The sequence below is a fragment of the Mustelus asterias genome, unplaced genomic scaffold, assembly GCF_964213995.1.
Source record: "Mustelus asterias unplaced genomic scaffold, sMusAst1.hap1.1 HAP1_SCAFFOLD_3408, whole genome shotgun sequence".
In the NCBI taxonomy this organism is placed as follows: domain Eukaryota; kingdom Metazoa; phylum Chordata; class Chondrichthyes; order Carcharhiniformes; family Triakidae; genus Mustelus; species Mustelus asterias.
Window position 1 is genome coordinate 15433 of NW_027593353.1, and position 18456 is coordinate 33888.

Genomic DNA, 18456 nt, shown 5'->3' on the forward strand with positions numbered 1-18456 from the left:
CTCTCTCTCTCGAGCCTGTTACAAAAAAACAGGAGGAGGCCCATTCAGCCCCTCTCTCTCTCTCTCGAGCCTGTTACACAGGAACAGGAGGAGGCCCATTCAGCCCCTCTCTCTCTCTCTCGAGCCTGTTACACAGGAACAGGATGAGGCCATTCAGCCCCTCTCTCTCTCTCTCTCTCGAGCCTGTTACACAGGAACAGGAGGAGGCCCATTCAGCCCCTCTCTCGAGCCTGTTACACAGGAACAGGAGGAGGCCATTCAGCCCCTCTCTCTCTCTCTCGAGCCTGTTACACAGGAACAGGAGGAGGCCATTCAGCCCCTCTCTCTCTCTCTCTCGAGCCTGTTACACAGGAACAGGAGGAGGCCATTCAGCCTCTCTCTCTCTATCTCTCTCTCGAGCCTGTTACACAGGAACAGGAGGAGGCCCATTCAGCCCCTCTCTCTCTCTGGAGCCTGTTACGCAGGAACAGGAGGACGCTCATTCAGCCCCTCTCTGCCTCTCTAGAGCCTGTTACACAGGAACAGGAGGAGGCCCATTCAGCCCCTCTCTCTCTCTCTCCCTCTCTCTCAAGCCTGTTACGCAGGAACAGGAGGAGGCCATTCAGCCCCTCTCTCTCTCTCTCTCAAGGCTGTTACACCCCAACAAACACAATTCCAGACAAACGGAGAGAAAATAAAAGATTTTTAAGTGTGTTAAGTGTGTAAAAAGGACAACAAAGAGGCAGTTTGCCCGCGGCTCCGCGCAGAGACCCGCCGCACGTGCGATGCCCCCCACTGCCAACCAGCCCAAAGTTGAAAGTACCAGGCGGCACTCCCACAAGGGCCTGCCTTCTCCACCTCAAGGGAGGGGCCACCCACAACCCGGGCAGGGGGGGGCTCCCCCCCCACTCCACCCAGGCCCAGCGGCTATTCGACTGTGGAAGGCTTCACCGTCAACCCTCCTGGGCTGTAGGAACGCGCGCGGGCGAGGGTCCCAAACACGGGACGGGCGATACCTGGATTCCTCGGGGCGGGGGGGGGTAACGAGGCAGTTGGCAGTCACCCAGCCGCAGACAAACACTCCCCCTTGCCGCAGAGAGCCAGGGCTTGAGCTGGGAGGGGGCGGGGGGTTTAAACTCCTCAAAGTACGTCCCACACCTCCTCGAAAGCCGTACAGATCTTGGCGCAGGTCAGGGCAGCCGAGAGCGGGTAGTTACTGATGGAAACATTCCGCTCAGTGTAATCCACGTCAACCTGCAGGGGGGGGAGAAGGCAGAACGGAGGCGCGGTTAGCGGGATCGTACCTCACCCTGCAGGGTTCACCGACGCAGCGGGGAGGGCGACACAGCGGGAGCGGTTTGGGGATCGATACAGGGCTACGGGGAGAGAGCGGGGGCAGTGGGATTAGTTTGGGGATTGATACAGGGCTATGGGGAGAGAGCGGGGCAGTGGGATTATTTTGGGGATTGATACAGGGCTATGGGGAGAGAGCGGGGCAGTGGGATTAGTTTGGGGATTGATACAGGGCTATGGGGAGAGAGTGGGGCAGTGGGATTAGTTTGGGGATTGATACAGGGAAATGGGGAGAGAGTGGGGCAGTGGGATTAGTTTGGGGATTGATACAGGGCTATGGGGAGAGAGCGGGGCAGTGGAATTAGTTTGGGGATTGATACAGGGCTATGGGGAGAGAGTGGGGCAGTCGGATTAGTTTGGGGATTGATACAGGGCTATGGGGAGAGAGCGGGGGCAGTGGGATTAGTTTGGGGATTGATACAGGGCTATGGGGAGAGAGCGGGGGCAGTGGGATTAGTTTGGGGATTGATACAGGGCTATGGGGAGAGAGCGGGGGCAGTGGGATTAGTTTGGGGATTGATACAGGGCTATGGGGAGAGAGCGGGGGCAGTGGGATTAGTTTGGGGATTGATACAGGGCTATGGGGAGAGAGCGGGGGCAGTGGGATTAGTTTGGGGATTGATACAGGGCTATGGGGAGAGAGTGGGGCAGTGGGATTAGTTTGGGGATTGATACAGGGCTATGGGGAGAGAGCGGGGGCAGTGGGTTTAGTTTGGGGATTGATACAGGGCTATGGGGAGAGAGTGGGGCAGTGGGATTAGTTTGGGGATTGATACAGGGCTATGGGGAGAGAGCGGGGGCAGTGGGATTAGTTTGGGGATTGATACAGGGCTATGGGGAGAGAGTGGGGCAGTGGGATTAGTTTGGGGATTGATACAGGGCTATGGGGAGAGAGCGGGGGCAGTGGGATTAGTTTGGGGATTGATACAGGGCTATGGGGAGAGAGTGGGGCAGTGGGATTAGTTTGGGGATTGATACAGGGCTATGGGGAGAGAGCGGGGGCAGTGGTTTTAGTTTGGGGATTGATACAGGGCTATGGGGAGAGAGCGGGGCAGTGGGATTAGTTTGGGGATTGATACAGGGCTATGGGGAGAGAGCGGGGCAGTCGGATTAGTTTGGGGATTGATACAGGGCTGTGGGGAGAGAGTGGGGCAGTGGGATTAGTTTGGGATTGATACAGGGCTATGGGGAGCGAGTGGGGCAGTGGGATTAGTTTGGGGATTGATACAGGGCTATGGGGAGAGAGCGGGGGCAGTGGGATTAGTTTGGGGATTGATACAGGGCTATGGGGAGAGAGCGGGGCAGTGGGATTAGTTTGGGGATTGATACAGGGCTATGGGGAGAGAGTGGGGCAGTGGGATTAGTTTGGGGACTGATACAGGGCTATGGGGAGAGAGCGGGGCAGTGGGACTAGTTTGGGGATTGATACAGGGCTATGGGGAGAGAGTGGGGCCGTGGGATTAGTTTGGGGATTGATACAGGGCTATGGGGAGCGAGTGGGGCAGTGGGATTAGTTTGGGGATTGATACAGGGCTATGGGGAGAGAGCGGGGGCAGTGGGATTAGTTTGGGGATTGATACAGGGCTATGGGGAGAGAGCGGGGGCAGTGGGATTAGTTTGGGGATTGATACAGGGCTATGGGGAGAGAGCTGGACAGTGGGATTAGTTTGGGGATTGATACAGGGCTATGGGGAGAGAGTGGGGCAGTGGGATTAGTTTGGGGATTGATACAGGGCTCTGGGGAGAGAGCGGGGCAGTGGGATTAGTTTGGGGATTGATACAGGGTCATGGGGAGAGAGCGGGGCTGTGGGATTAGCTTGGGGATTGATACAGGGCTATGGGGAGAGAGCGGGGCAGTGGGATTAGTTTGTGGATTGATACAGGGCGATGGGGAGAGAGTGGGACAGTGGGATTAGTTTGGGGATTGATACAGGGCTATGGGGAGAGAGTGGGGCAGTGGGATGAGATTGGGGTTTGATACAAGGCTATGGGGAGAGAGCGGGGCAGTGGGATGAGATTGGGGTTTGATACAAGGCTATGGGGAGAGAGCGGGACAGTGGGATTAGTTTGGGGATTGATACAGGGCTATGGGGAGAGAGCGGGGATGTGGGATTAGTTTGGGGATTGATACAGGGCTATGGGGAGAGAGCGGGCCAGTGGGATTAATTTGGGGATTGATACAGAGCTATGGGGAGAGAGTGGGGCAGTGGGATGAGATTGGGGTTTGATACAGGGCTATGTGGAGAGAGTGGGGCAGTGGGATGAGATTGGGGTTTGATACAAGGCTATGGGGAGAGAGCGGGGCAGTGGGATTAGTTTGTGGATCGACACAGGGCTATGGGGAGAGAGCGGGATTAGTTTGGGGGTTGATACAGGGCTATGGGGGGAGAGCGGGGCAGTTGGATTAGTTTGGGGATTGATACAGGGCTATGGGGAGAGAGCGGGGCAGTGGGATTAGTTTGGGGATTGATACAGGGCTCTGGGGAGAGAGCGGGGCAGTGGGGTTAGTTTCGGGATTGATACAGGGCTATGGGGAGAGAGCGGGGCAGTGGGATTAGTTTGGGGATTGATACAGGGCTATGGGCAGAGAACGGGGCAGTGGGATTAGTTTGGGATTGATACAGGGCTATGGGGAGAGAGCGGGGCAGTGGGATTAGTTTGGGGATTGATACAGGGCTATGGGGAGAGAGTGGGACAGTGGGATTAGTTTGGGGATTGATACAGGGCTAGGGGGAGAGAGCCGGGCAGTGGGATTAGTTTGGGATTGATACAGGGCTATGGGGAGAGAGCGGGGCAGTGGGATTAGTTTGGGGATTGATACAGGGCTATGGGGAGAGAACGGGGCAGTGGGATTAGTTTGGGGATTGATACAGGGCTATGGGGAGAGAACGGGGCAGTGGGATTAGTTTGGGATTGATACAGGGCTATGGGGAGCGAGCGGGGCAGTGGGATTAGTTTGGGGATTGATACAGGGCTATGGGGAGAGAGCGGGGCAGTGGGATTAGTTTGGGGATTGATACAGGGCTACGGGGAGAGAGCGGGGCAGTGGGATTAGTTTGGGATTGATACAGGGGTATGGGGAGAGAGCGGGGCAGTGGGATTAGTTTGGGGATTGATACAGGGCTACGGGGAGAGAGCGGGGCAGTGGGATTAGTTTGGGATTGATACAGGGGTATGGGGAGAGAGCGGGGCAGTGGGATTAGTTTGGGGATTGATACAGGGCTATGGGGAGAGAGTGGGACAGTGGGATTAGTTTGGGGATTGATACAGGGCTATGGGGAGAGAGCGGGGCAGTGGGATTAGTTTGGGGATTGATACAGGGCTATGGGGAGAGAGTGGGACAGTGGGATTAGTTTGGGGATTGATACAGGGCTATGGGGAGAGAGCGGGGCAGTGGGATTAGTTTGGGGATTGATACAGGGCTATGGGGAGAGAGCAGGACAGTGGGAGTAGTTTGGGGATTGATACAGGGCTATGGGGAGAGAGTGGGGCAGTGGGATTAGTTTGGGGACTGATACAGGGCTATGGGGAGAGAGCGGGGCAGTCGGATTAGTTTGGGGATTGATACAAGGCTATGGGGAGAGAGCGGGGATGTGGGATTAGTTTGGGGATTGATACAGGGCTATGGGGAGAGAGCAGGGCAGTGGGATTAGTTTGGGATTGATACAGGGCTACGGGGAGAGAGCAGGGCAGTGGGATTAGTTTGGGATTGATACAGGGCAACGGGGAGAGAGCAGGGCAGTGGGATTAGTTTGGGATTGATACAGGGCTATGGGGAGAGAACGGGGCAGTGGGATTAGTTTGGGGATTGATACAGGGCTATGGGGAGAGAGTGGGGCAGTGGGATTAGTTTGGGGATTGATACAGGGCTATGGGGAGAGAGCGGGGGCAGTGGTTTTAGTCTGGGGATTGATACAGGGCTATGGGGAGAGAGCGGGGCAGTGGGATTAGTTTGGGGATTGATACAGGGCTATGGGGAGAGAGCGGGGCAGTCGGATTAGTTTGGGGATTGATACAGGGCTGTGGGGAGAGAGTGGGGCAGTGGGATTAGTTTGGGATTGATACAGGGCTATGGGGAGCGAGTGGGGCAGTGGGATTAGTTTGGGGATTGATACAGGGCTATGGGGAGAGAGCGGGGGCAGTGGGATTAGTTTGGGGATTGATACAGGGCTATGGGGAGAGAGCGGGGCAGTGGGATTAGTTTGGGGATTGATACAGGGCTATGGGGAGAGAGTGGGGCAGTGGGATTAGTTTGGGGACTGATACAGGGCTATGGGGAGAGAGCGGGGCAGTGGGACTAGTTTGGGGATTGATACAGGGCTATGGGGAGAGAGTGGGGCCGTGGGATTAGTTTGGGGATTGATACAGGGCTATGGGGAGCGAGTGGGGCAGTGGGATTAGTTTGGGGATTGATACAGGGCTATGGGGAGAGAGCGGGGGCAGTGGGATTAGTTTGGGGATTGATACAGGGCTATGGGGAGAGAGCGGGGGCAGTGGGATTAGTTTGGGGATTGATACAGGGCTATGGGGAGAGAGCTGGACAGTGGGATTAGTTTGGGGATTGATACAGGGCTATGGGGAGAGAGTGGGGCAGTGGGATTAGTTTGGGGATTGATACAGGGCTCTGGGGAGAGAGCGGGGCAGTGGGATTAGTTTGGGGATTGATACAGGGTCATGGGGAGAGAGCGGGGCTGTGGGATTAGCTTGGGGATTGATACAGGGCTATGGGGAGAGAGCGGGGCAGTGGGATTAGTTTGTGGATTGATACAGGGCAATGGGGAGAGAGTGGGACAGTGGGATTAGTTTGGGGATTGATACAGGGCTATGGGGAGAGAGTGGGGCAGTGGGATGAGATTGGGGTTTGATACAAGGCTATGGGGAGAGAGCGGGGCAGTGGGATGAGATTGGGGTTTGATACAAGGCTATGGGGAGAGAGCGGGACAGTGGGATTAGTTTGGGGATTGATACAGGGCTATGGGGAGAGAGCGGGGATGTGGGATTAGTTTGGGGATTGATACAGGGCTATGGGGAGAGAGCGGGCCAGTGGGATTAATTTGGGGATTGATACAGAGCTATGGGGAGAGAGTGGGGCAGTGGGATGAGATTGGGGTTTGATACAGGGCTATGTGGAGAGAGTGGGGCAGTGGGATGAGATTGGGGTTTGATACAAGGCTATGGGGAGAGAGCGGGGCAGTGGGATTAGTTTGTGGATCGACACAGGGCTATGGGGAGAGAGCGGGATTAGTTTGGGGGTTGATACAGGGCTATGGGGGGAGAGCGGGGCAGTTGGATTAGTTTGGGGATTGATACAGGGCTATGGGGAGAGAGCGGGGCAGTGGGATTAGTTTGGGGATTGATACAGGGCTCTGGGGAGAGAGCGGGGCAGTGGGGTTAGTTTCGGGATTGATACAGGGCTATGGGGAGAGAGTGGGGCAGTGGGATTAGTTTGGGGATTGATACAGGGCTATGGGGAGAGAGCGGGGCAGTGGGATTAGTTTGGGGATTGATACAGGGCTATGGGGAGAGAACGGGGCAGTGGGATTAGTTTGGGATTGATACAGGGCTATGGGGAGAGAGCGGGGCAGTGGGATTAGTTTGGGGATTGATACAGGGCTATGGGGAGAGAGTGGGACAGTGGGATTAGTTTGGGGATTGATACAGGGCTAGGGGGAGAGAGCGGGGCAGTGGGATTAGTTTGGGATTGATACAGGGCTATGGGGAGAGAGCGGGGCAGTGGGATTAGTTTGGGGATTGATACAGGGCTATGGGGAGAGAACGGGGCAGTGGGATTAGTTTGGGGATTGATACAGGGCTATGGGGAGAGAACGGGGCAGTGGGATTAGTTTGGGATTGATACAGGGCTATGGGGAGCGAGCGGGGCAGTGGGATTAGTTTGGGGATTGATACAGGGCTACGGGGAGAGAGCGGGGCAGTGGGATTAGTTTGGGATTGATACAGGGCTACGGGGAGAGAGCGGGGCAGTGGGATTAGTTTGGGATTGATACAGGGGTATGGGGAGAGAGCGGGGCAGTGGGATTAGTTTGGGGATTGATACAGGGCTACGGGGAGAGAGCGGGGCAGTGGGATTAGTTTGGGATTGATACAGGGGTATGGGGAGAGAGCGGGGCAGTGGGATTAGTTTGGGGATTGATACAGGGCTATGGGGAGAGAGCGGGGCAGTGGGATTAGTTTGGGGATTGATACAGGGCTATGGGGAGAGAGTGGGACAGTGGGATTAGTTTGGGGATTGATACAGGGCTATGGGGAGAGAGTGGGGCAGTGGGATTAGTTTGGGGACTGATACAGGGCTATAGGGAGAGAGTGGGGCAGTGGGATTAGTTTGGGGATTGATACAGGGCTCTGGGGAGAGAGCGGGGCAGTGGGATTAGTTTGGGGATTGATACAGGGTCATGGGGAGAGAGCGGGGCTGTGGGATTAGCTTGGGGATTGATACAGGGCAATGGGGAGAGAGTGGGACAGTGGGATTAGTTTGGGGATTGATACAGGGCTATGGGGAGAGAGTGGGGCAGTGGGATGAGATTGGGGTTTGATACAAGGCTATGGGGAGAGAGCGGGGCAGTGGGATGAGATTGGGGTTTGATACAAGGCTATGGGGAGAGAGCGGGACAGTGGGATTAGTTTGGGGATTGATACAGGGCTATGGGGAGAGAGCGGGGATGTGGGATTAGTTTGGGGATTGATACAGGGCTATGGGGAGAGAGTGGGGCAGTGGGATGAGATTGGGGTTTGATACAGGGCTATGTGGAGAGAGTGGGGCAGTGGGATGAGATTGGGGTTTGATACAAGGCTATGGGGAGAGAGCGGGGCAGTGGGATTAGTTTGTGGATCGACACAGGGCTATGGGGAGAGAGCGGGATTAGTTTGGGGGTTGATACAGGGCTATGGGGGGAGAGCGGGGCAGTTGGATTAGTTTGGGGATTGATACAGGGCTATGGGGAGAGAGCGGGGCAGTGGGATTAGTTTGGGGATTGATACAGGGCTCTGGGGAGAGAGCGGGGCAGTGGGGTTAGTTTCGGGATTGATACAGGGCTATGGGGAGAGAGTGGGGCAGTGGGATTAGTTTGGGGATTGATACAGGGCTATGGGGAGAGAGCGGGGCAGTGGGATTAGTTTGGGGATTGATACAGGGCTATGGGGAGAGAACGGGGCAGTGGGATTAGTTTGGGATTGATACAGGGCTATGGGGAGAGAGCGGGGCAGTGGGATTAGTTTGGGGATTGATACAGGGCTATGGGGAGAGAGTGGGACAGTGGGATTAGTTTGGGGATTGATACAGGGCTAGGGGGAGAGAGCGGGGCAGTGGGATTAGTTTGGGATTGATACAGGGCTATGGGGAGAGAGCGGGGCAGTGGGATTAGTTTGGGGATTGATACAGGGCTATGGGGAGAGAACGGGGCAGTGGGATTAGTTTGGGATTGATACAGGGCTATGGGGAGAGAGCGGGGCAGTGGGATCAGTTTGGGATTGATACAGGGCTACGGGGAGAGAGCGGGGCAGTGGGATTAGTTTGGGATTGATACAGGGGTATGGGGAGAGAGCGGGGCAGTGGGATTAGTTTGGGGATTGATACAGGGCTACGGGGAGAGAGCGGGGCAGTGGGATTAGTTTGGGATTGATACAGGGGTATGGGGAGAGAGCGGGGCAGTGGAATTAGTTTGGGGATTGATACAGGGCTATGGGGAGAGAGCGGGGCAGTGGGATTAGTTTGGGGATTGATACAGGGCTATGGGGAGAGAGCGGGGCAGTGGGATTAGTTTGGGGATTGATACAGGGCTATGGGGAGAGAGCAGGACAGTGGGAGTAGTTTGGGGATTGATACAGGGCTATGGGGAGAGAGTGGGGCAGTGGGATTAGTTTGGGGACTGATACAGGGCTATAGGGAGAGAGCGGGGCAGTGGGATTAGTTTGGGGATTGATACAGGGCTATGGGGAGAGAGCAGGACAGTGGGATTAGTTTGGGGATTGATACAGGGCTATGGGGAGAGAGCGGGGCAGTGGGATTAGTTTGGGGATTGATACAGGGCTATGGGGAGAGAGCAGGGCAGTGGGATTAGTTTGGGATTGATACAGGGCTACGGGGAGAGAGCAGGACAGTGGGATTAGTTTGGGATTGATACAGGGCTACGGGGAGAGAGCAGGGCAGTGGGATTAGTTTGGGGATTGATACAGGGCTATGGGGAGAGAGCGGGGCAGTGGGATTAGTTTGGGATTGATACAGGGCTATGGGGAGAGAGCAGGGCAGTGGGATTAGTTTGGGGATTGATACAGGGCTACGGGGAGAGAGCGGGGCAGTGGGATTAGTTTGGGGATTGATACAAGGCTATGGGGAGAGAGCGGGGCAGTGGGATTAGTTTGGGGATTGATACAGGGCTATGGGGAGAGTGGGGCAGTGGGATTAGTTTGGGATTGATACAGGGCTATGGGGAGAGAGCGGGGCAGTGGGATTAGTTTGGGGATTGATACAGGGCTACGGGGAGAGAGCGGGGCAGTGGGATTAGTTTGGGGATTGATACAGGGCTATGGGGAGAGAGCAGGGCAGTGGGATTAGTTTGGGATTGATACAGGGCTACGGGGAGAGAGCAGGGCAGTGGGATTAGTTTGGGATTGATACAGGGCTATGGGGAGAGAACGGGGCAGTGGGATTAGTTTGGGATTGATACAGGGCGATGGGGAGAGAGTGGGACAGTGGGATTAGTTTGGGGATTGATACAGGGCTACGGGGAGAGAGCGGGGCAGTGGGATTAGTTTGGGATTGATACAGGGCTATGGGGAGGGAGCGGGGCAGTGGGATTAGTTTGGGGATTGATACAGGGCTATGGGGAGAGAGTGGGACAGTGGGATTAGTTTGGGGATTGATACAGGGCTATGGGGAGAGAGCGGGGCAGTGGGATTAGTTTGGGATTGATACAGGGCTATGGGGAGAGAGTGGGACAGTGGGATTAGTTTGGGGATTGATACAGGGCTATGGGGAGAGAGCGGGGCAGTGGGATTAGTTTGGGATTGATACAGGGCTATGGGGAGAGAGTGGGACAGTGGGATTAGTTTGGGGATTGATACAGGGCTATGGGGAGAGAGCGGGGCAGTGGGATTAGTTTGGGATTGATACAGGGCTATGGGGAGAGAGTGGGGCAGTGGGATTAGTTTGGGGATTGATACAGGGCTATGGGGAGAGAGCGGGGCAGTGGGATTAGTTTGGGATTGATACAGGGCTCTGGGGAGAGAGTGGGACAGTGGGATTCGTTTGGGGATTGATACAGGGTTATGGGGAGAGAGCGGGGCAGTGGGATTAGTTTGGGATTGATACAGGGCTATGGGGAGAGAGTGGGACAGTGGGATTAGTTTGGGGATTGATACAGGGCTGTGGGGAATGAGCGGGGCAGTGGGATTAGTTTGGGATTGATACAGGGCTATGGGGAGGGAGCGGGGCAGTGGGATGAGATTGGGAGATTGTCTTACTGATCCATGGGCGAATGCTCCGATAACGAACAAGACGGACTCCTCCTTGGGAACCAGATCTTGGATTCTCACAACCTCCTCCGTGTGGAATGTTGTTCCGATCTTCCGACACCCAACTGGCAGATGGTCTGTTATAGGATTCTTAATAACCTGCAGGGAACAGAGGGAAAGTCGCTCAGCACTGACCCTCCCACAGTGCGGCGCTCCCTCAGCACCGACCCTCCCACAGTGCGGCGCTCCCTCAGCACTGACCCTCCCACAGTGTGGCGCTCCCTCAGCACCGACCCTCCCACAGTGCGGCGCTCCCTCAGCACTGACCCTCACACAGTGCGGCGCTCCCTCAGCACTGACCCTCCCACAGTGCGGCGCTCCCTCAGCACTGACCCTCCCACAGTGCGGCGCTCCCTCAGCACCGACCCTCCCACAGTGCGGCGCTCCCTCAGCACCGACCCTCCCACAGTGCGGCGCTCCCTCAGCACCGACCCTCCCACAGTGCGGCGCTCCCTCAGCACTGACCCTCCCACAGTGCGGCGCTCCCTCAGCACCGACCCTCCCACAGTGCGGCGCTACCTCAGCACTGACCCTCCCACAGTGCGGCGCTCCCTCAGCACTGACCCTCCCACAGTGCGGCGCTCCCTCAGCACTGACCCTCCCACAGTGCGGTGCTCCCTCAGCACCGACCCTCCCGCAGTGCGGCGCTCCCTAAACACTGACCCTCCCACAGTGTGGCGCTCCCTCAGCACCGACCCTCCCACAGTGCGGCGCTCCCTCAGCACCGACCCTCCCACAGTGCGGCGCTCCTTCAGCACTGACCCTCCCACAGTGCGGCGCTCCCTCAGCACCGACCCTCCCACAGTGCGGCGCTCCCTCAGCACTGACCCTCCCACAGTGCGGCGCTCCCTCAGCACTGACCCTCCCACAGTGCGGCGCTCCCTCAGCACTGACCCTCCCACAGTGCGGCGCTCCCTCAGCACTGACCCTCCCACAGTGCGGCGCTCCCTCAGCACTGACCCTCCCACAGTGCGGCGCTCCCTCAGCACTGACCCTCCCACAGTGCGGCGCTCCCTCAGCACCGACCCTCCCACAGTGCGGCGCTCCCTCAGCACCGACCCTCCCACAGTGCGGCGCTCCCTCAGCACCGACCCTCCCACAGTGCGGCGCTCCCTCAGCACCGACCCTCCCACAGTGCGGCGCTCCCTCAGCACCGACCCTCCCACAGTGCGGCGCTCCCTCAGCACCGACCCTCCCACAGTGCGGCGCTCCTTCAGCACTGACCCTCCCACAGTGCGGCGCTCCCTCAGCACCGACCCTCCCACAGTGCGGCGCTCCCTCAGCACTGACCCTCCCACAGTGCGGCGCTCCCTCAGCACTGACCCTCCCACAGTGCGGCGCTCCCTCAGCACTGACCCTCCCACAGTGCGGCGCTCCCTCAGCACTGACCCTCCCACAGTGCGGCGCTCCCTCAGCACTGACCCTCCCACAGTGCGGCGCTCCCTCAGCACCGACCCTCCCACAGTGCGGCGCTCCCTCAGCACCGACCCTCCCACAGTGCGGCGCTCCCTCAGCACCGACCCTCCCACAGTGCGGCGCTCCCTCAGCACTGACCCTCCCACAGTGCGGCGCTCCCTCAGCACCGACCCTCCCACAGTGCGGCGCTACCTCAGCACTGACCCTCCCACAGTGCGGCGCTCCCTCAGCACTGACCCTCCCACAGTGCGGCGCTCCCTCAGCACTGACCCTCCCACAGTGCGGTGCTCCCTCAGCACCGACCCTCCCGCAGTGCGGCGCTCCCTAAACACTGACCCTCCCACAGTGTGGCGCTCCCTCAGCACCGACCCTCCCACAGTGCGGCGCTCCCTCAGCACCGACCCTCCCACAGTGCGGCGCTCCTTCAGCACTGACCCTCCCACAGTGCGGCGCTCCCTCAGCACCGACCCTCCCACAGTGCGGCGCTCCCTCAGCACTGACCCTCCCACAGTGCGGCGCTCCCTCAGCACTGACCCTCCCACAGTGCGGCGCTCCCTCAGCACTGACCCTCCCACAGTGCGGCGCTCCCTCAGCACCGACCCTCCCACAGTGCGGCGCGCCCTCAGCACTGACCCTCCCACAGTGCAGCGCTCCCTCAGCACCGACCCTCCCACAGTGCGGCGCTCCCTCAGCACTGACCCTCCCACAGTGCGGCGCTCCCTCAGCACTGACCCTCCCACAGTGCGGCGCTCCCTCAGCACTGACCCTCCCACAGTGCGGCGCTCCCTCAGCACTGACCCACCCACAGTGCGGCGCTCCCTCAGCACTGACCCTCCCACAGTGCGGCGCTCCCTCAGCACCGACCCTCCCACAGCGCGGCGCTCCCTCAGCACCGACCCTCCCACAGTGCGGCGCTCCCTCAGCACTGACCCTCCCACAGTGCGGCGCTCCCTCAGCACTGACCCTCCCACAGTGCGGCGCTCCCTCAGCACTGACCCTCCCACAGTGCGGCGCTCCCTCAGCACCGACCCTCCCACAGTGCGGCGCGCCCTCAGCACTGACCCTCCCACAGTGCAGCGCTCCCTCAGCACCGACCCTCCCACAGTGCGGCGCTCCCTCAGCACTGACCCTCCCACAGTGCGGCGCTCCCTCAGCACTGACCCTCCCACAGTGCGGCGCTCCCACAGCACTGACCCTCCCACAGTGCGGCGCTCCCTCAGCACTGACCCTCCCACAGTGCGGCGCTCCCTCAGCACTGACCCTCCCACAGTGCGGCGCTCCCTCAGCACCGACCCTCCCACAGCGCGGCGCTCCCTCAGCACCGACCTTCCCACAGTGCGGCACTTCCTCAGCACTGACCCTCCCACAGTGCGGCGCTCTCTCAGCACTGACCCTCCCACAGTGCGGCGCTCCCTCAGCACTGACCCTCCCACAGTGCGGCGCTCCCTCAGCACTGACCCACAGTGCGGCGCTCCCTCAGCACTGACCCTCCCACAGTGCGGCACTCCCTCGGCACTGACCCTCCCACAGTGCGGCGCTCCCTCAGCACTGACCCTCCCACAGTGCGGCGCTCCCTCAGCACTGACCCTCCCACAGTGCGGCGCTCCCTCAGCACTGACCCTCCCACAGTGCGGCGCTCCCTCAGCACTGACCCTCCCACAGTGCGGCGCTCCCTCAGCACTGACCCTCCCACAGTGCGGCGCTCCCTCAGCACCGACCCTCCCACAGTGCGGCGCTCCCTCAGCACTGACCCTCCCACAGTGTGGCGCTCCCTCAGCACCGACCCTCCCACAGTGCGGCGCTCCCTCAGCACCGACCCTCCCACAGTGCGGCGCTCCCTCAGCACTGACCCTCCCACAGTGTGGCGCTCCCTCAGCACCGACCCTCCCACAGTGCGGGCCATGCCACCTACCCTGAGGAGTTTCTGTGGGCCATCAGCAGCGCGAACACTCAGCTTGTGCAGGAGTTGGACTGTGAGAGATGGAGAGCGGGAGACAGCTGGTTCAGTGAGCAAATATTATACCAAGAACCAAAGAGAATTACAGCACAGGAACAGGCCCTTCGGCCCTCCAAGCCTGCACCGACCATGCTGCCCCAACTGAACTAAAACCCCCTACCCTTCCGGGGACCATATCCCTCTATTCCCATCCTATTCATGGATTTGTCAAGACGCCCCTTTAAACTCACTATCGTATCCGCTTCCACTCCTTCCCCCGGCAGTGAGTTCCAGGCACCCACCACCCTCTGTGTAAAAAACTTGCCTCGTACATCTCCTTTAAACCTTGCCCCTCGCACCTTAAACCTGTGCTCCCCGAGTAACTGACTCTTCCACCCTGGGGAAAAAGCTTCTGACTATCCACTCTGTCCATGCCCCTCATAATCTTGTAGACTTCTATCAGGTCTCCCCTCAACCTCCGTCGCTCCAGTGAGAACAAACCAAGTTTCTCCAACCTCTCCTCATAGCTAATGCCCTCCATACCAGGCAACATCCTGGTAAATCTTTTCTGTACCCTCTCCAAAGCCTCCACATCCTTCTGGTAGTGTGGCGACCAGAATTGAACACTATATTCCAAGTGCGGCCTCACTCAGGTTCTATAAAGCTGCAACATGACTTGCCAATTTTTAAACTCAATACCCCGGCCGATGAAGGCAAGCATGCCCTATGCCTTCTTGACTACCTTCTCCACCTGCATTGCCACTTTCAGTGATCTGTGGACCTGTACACCCAGATAAAGTTTCAAGTTTCATTCATGAGTAACAGGTAGGAGCAGAATGAGGCCACTCGGCCCATCGAGTCTGCTCCGCCATTCAACCATGGCTGATATTTTTCTCATCCCCATTCTCCTGCCTTTTCCCCATGACCCCTGATCCCCTTATTAATCAAGAACCTATCTATCTCTGTCTTAAAGACACTCAATGACCCGGCCTCCACATCCTTCTGCGGCAAAGAGTTCCACAGATTCCCCACTCTCTGGTTGAAGAAATTCCTCCTCATCTCTGTTTTAAAGGATCGTCCCTTCAGCCTGAGGTTGTGTTCCCTCTGGTTCTAGTTTTTCCCACTAGTGGAAACATCCTCTCCACGTCCACTCTATCCTCGCAGTATCCTGTAAGTTTCAATAAGATCCTTTCCCTCATCCTTCTAAACTCCAACGAGTACAGACCCAGAGTCCTCAACCGTTCCTCACACGACAAGCTCTTCATTCCAGGGATCATTCTTGTGAACCTCCTCTGGACCCTTTCCAAGGCCCAGCACATCCTTCCTTAGATACGGGGCCCAAAACTGCTCACGATACTCCAAATGGGGTCTGAGCAGAGCCTGATACAGCCTCAGAAGTCCATCCCTGCTCTTGTATTCTAGCCCCCTCGACATGAATGCCAACATTGCATTTGCCTTCCTAACTGCCGACTGGACGGCACGGTAGCACAGTGGGTTAGCGCTGCTGCCTCACAGCGCCAGGGACCCGGGTTCGATTCCCGGCCTCGGGTCACTGTCTGTGCGGAGTCTGCACATTCTCCCCGTGTCTGCGTGGGTTTCCTCTGGGTGCTCCGGTTTCCTCCCACAGTCTGAAAGACGTGCTGGTTAGGGTGCATTGGCCGTGCTAAATTCTCCCTCAGTGTAACCCGAACAGGAGTGTGGCAACTGGGGGAATTCTCACAGTAACTTCATCGCAGTGTTAATGTCAGCCTTACTTGTGACTAATAAATAAAGTTGAAACCTGCACATTAACCTGAAGAGAATCTTGAACAGGGACTCCCAAATCCCGGTGTGTTTCTGATTTCCAAAGCTTTTTCTCAATCAGAAAATAGTCAGCGCCTCCATTCCATTAACACTGCAATGAAGTTACTGTGAGAATTCCCCCAGTTGCCACACTCCTGTTCGGGTTACACTGAGGGAGAATTTAGCACGGTCCAATGCACCCTAACCAGCACGTCTTTCAGACTGTGGGAGGAAACCGGAGCACCCGGAGGAAACCCACGCAGACACGGGGAGAATGTGCAGACTCCGCACAGACAGTGACCCGAGCCGGGAATCGAACCCGGGTCCCTGGCTCTGCAAGTGCTAACCACTGGGCGACCCTCTCTCTCTCTGTCTCTCCGCCTCTCTCTCTCCCCCTCCGCCTCTCTCTCTCCCCCTCCGCCTCTCTCTCTCCCCCTCCGCCCCCCTCTCTCTCCCCCTCCGCCCCTCTCTCTCTCCCCCTCCGCCCCTCTCTCTCTCCCCCTCCGCCCCTCTCTCTCTCCCCCTCCGCCCCTCTCTCTCTCCCCCTCCGCCCCTCTCTCTCTCCCCCTCCGCCCTCTCTCTCTCCCCCTCCGCCCCTCTCTCTTCCCCCCGCCCCTCTCTCTCTCCCCCCGCCCCTCTCTCTCTCCCCCCGCCCCTCTCTCTCTCCCCCCGCCCCCCTGTCCCCCCGCCCCTCTCCCTGTCCCCCCGCCCCTCTCCCTGTCCCCCGCCTCTCTCTCTGTCCCCCCGCCCCTCTCTCTGTCCCCCCGCCCCTCTCTCTGTCCCCCCGCCCCTCTCTCTGTCCCCCCGCCCCTCTCCCTGTCCCCCCGCCCCTCTCCCTGTCCCCCCGCCCCTCTCCCTGTCCCCCCGCCTCTCTCCCTGTCCCCCCGCCCCTCTCTGTCCCCCCGCCCCTCTCTCTGTCCCCCCGCCCCTCTCCCTGTCCCCCCGCCTCTCTCCCTGTCCCCCCGCCTCTCTCCCTGTCCCCCCGCCCCTCTCACTGTCCCCCCGCCCCTCTCTCTGTCCCCCCGCCCCTCTCTCTGTCCCCCCGCCCCTCTCTCTGTCCCCCCGCCCCTCTCCCTGTCCCCCCGCCCCTCTCCCTGTCCCCCCGCCCCTCTCTCTGTCCCCCCGCCCCTCTCTCTGTCCCCCCGCCCCTCTCCCTGTCCCCCCGCCCCTCTCCCTGTCCCCCCGCCCCTCTCCCTGTCCCCCCGCCCCTCTCCCTGTCCCCCCGCCCCTCTCCCTGTCCCCCCGCCCCTCTCCCTGTCCCCCCGCCCCTCTCCCTGTCCCCCCGCCCCTCTCCCTGTCCCCCCGCCCCTCTCCCTGTCCCCCCGCCCCTCTCCCTGTCCCCCCGCCCCTCTCCCTGTCCCCCCGCCCCTCTCACTGTCCCCCGCCCCTCTCACTGTCCCCCCGCCCCTCTCTCTGTCCCCCCGCCCCTCTCCCTGTCCCCCCGCCCCTCTCCCTGTCCCCCCGCCCCTCTCCCTGTCCCCCCGCCCCTCTCCCTGTCCCCCCGCCCCTCTCCCTGTCCACCCGCCCCTCTCCCTGTCCACCCGCCCCTCTCCCTGTCCACCCGCCCCTCTCCCTGTCCACCCGCCCCTCTCCCTGTCCACCCGCCCCTCTCCCTGTCCACCCGCCCCTCTCCCTGTCCACCCGCCCCTCTCCCTGTCCACCGCCCCTCTCCCTGTCCCCCCGCCTCTCTCTGTCCCCCGCCCCTCTCTCTGTCCCCCCGCCCCTCTCTCTGTCCCCCCGCCCCTCTCTCTGTCCCCCCGCCCCTCTCTCTGTCCCCCCGCCCCTCTCTCTGTCCCCCCGCCCCTCTCTCTGTCCCCCCGCCCCTCTCTCTGTCCCCCGCCCTCTCTCTGTCCCCCGCCCCTCTCTCTGTCCCCCGCCCCTCTCTCTGTCCCCCCGCCCCTCTCTGTCCCCCCGCCCCTCTCTCTGTCCCCCCGCCCCTCTCTCTGTCCCCCCGCCCCTCTCTCTGTCCCCCGCCCCTCGCCCTCTCCGCCCCTCTCCCTCTGCCTCTCCCCCTCTGCCTCTGCCTCTCTCTCTGTGAGGCAGCAGCGCTAACCCACCGTGGCGCCCCCTCTGCTTATCAACCCTCTGAAGGTTTGTGCCATTTACTGCATATTTCCCATCTCTATTGGACCTTCCAGCTCACCTTTGTCCGGGATCAAACTCTGTACTCATATCGCTCCTCACTCCAAACCCACAATGCTGCCTCCTCCCTCCCCCCCCCCCCCCCCCCCCCCCCCCCCCGCACCCCTGTCCCCCCATTTCCCCGGAGACAACTCACCCATCAGGCCACAGAACCTGTCAAAGGTGCGGGGGATGCGGGGTCTGCGGGTTAATCTCGATCAGTACATTTCTCTGTGTGTGGACATAGACCTGAAGGAGGCCGGCTCGGTTCAGTGGGCTATCCATCAGCATCAACAGGCTCTGCAAGAGAGAGAGGGAGAGAGAGACGGGGGGGCAGAGAG

General features: G+C 59.6%; 1 protein-coding gene across 1 annotated transcript; it reads right to left on the minus strand.

Moving 5' to 3' along the window:
* Positions 1-665: 665 nt before the first annotated feature.
* On the minus strand, positions 666-18412 carry LOC144490538 (ribosomal RNA small subunit methyltransferase NEP1-like). Its single transcript, XM_078208264.1, is given in 5 exon segments — positions 666-1233; positions 10810-10959; positions 14189-14247; positions 18273-18312; positions 18314-18412. Coding segments are annotated over 5 exon segments (456 nt in total). The 5' UTR covers positions 18407-18412; the 3' UTR covers positions 666-1119.
* Positions 18413-18456: the final 44 nt, after the last annotated feature.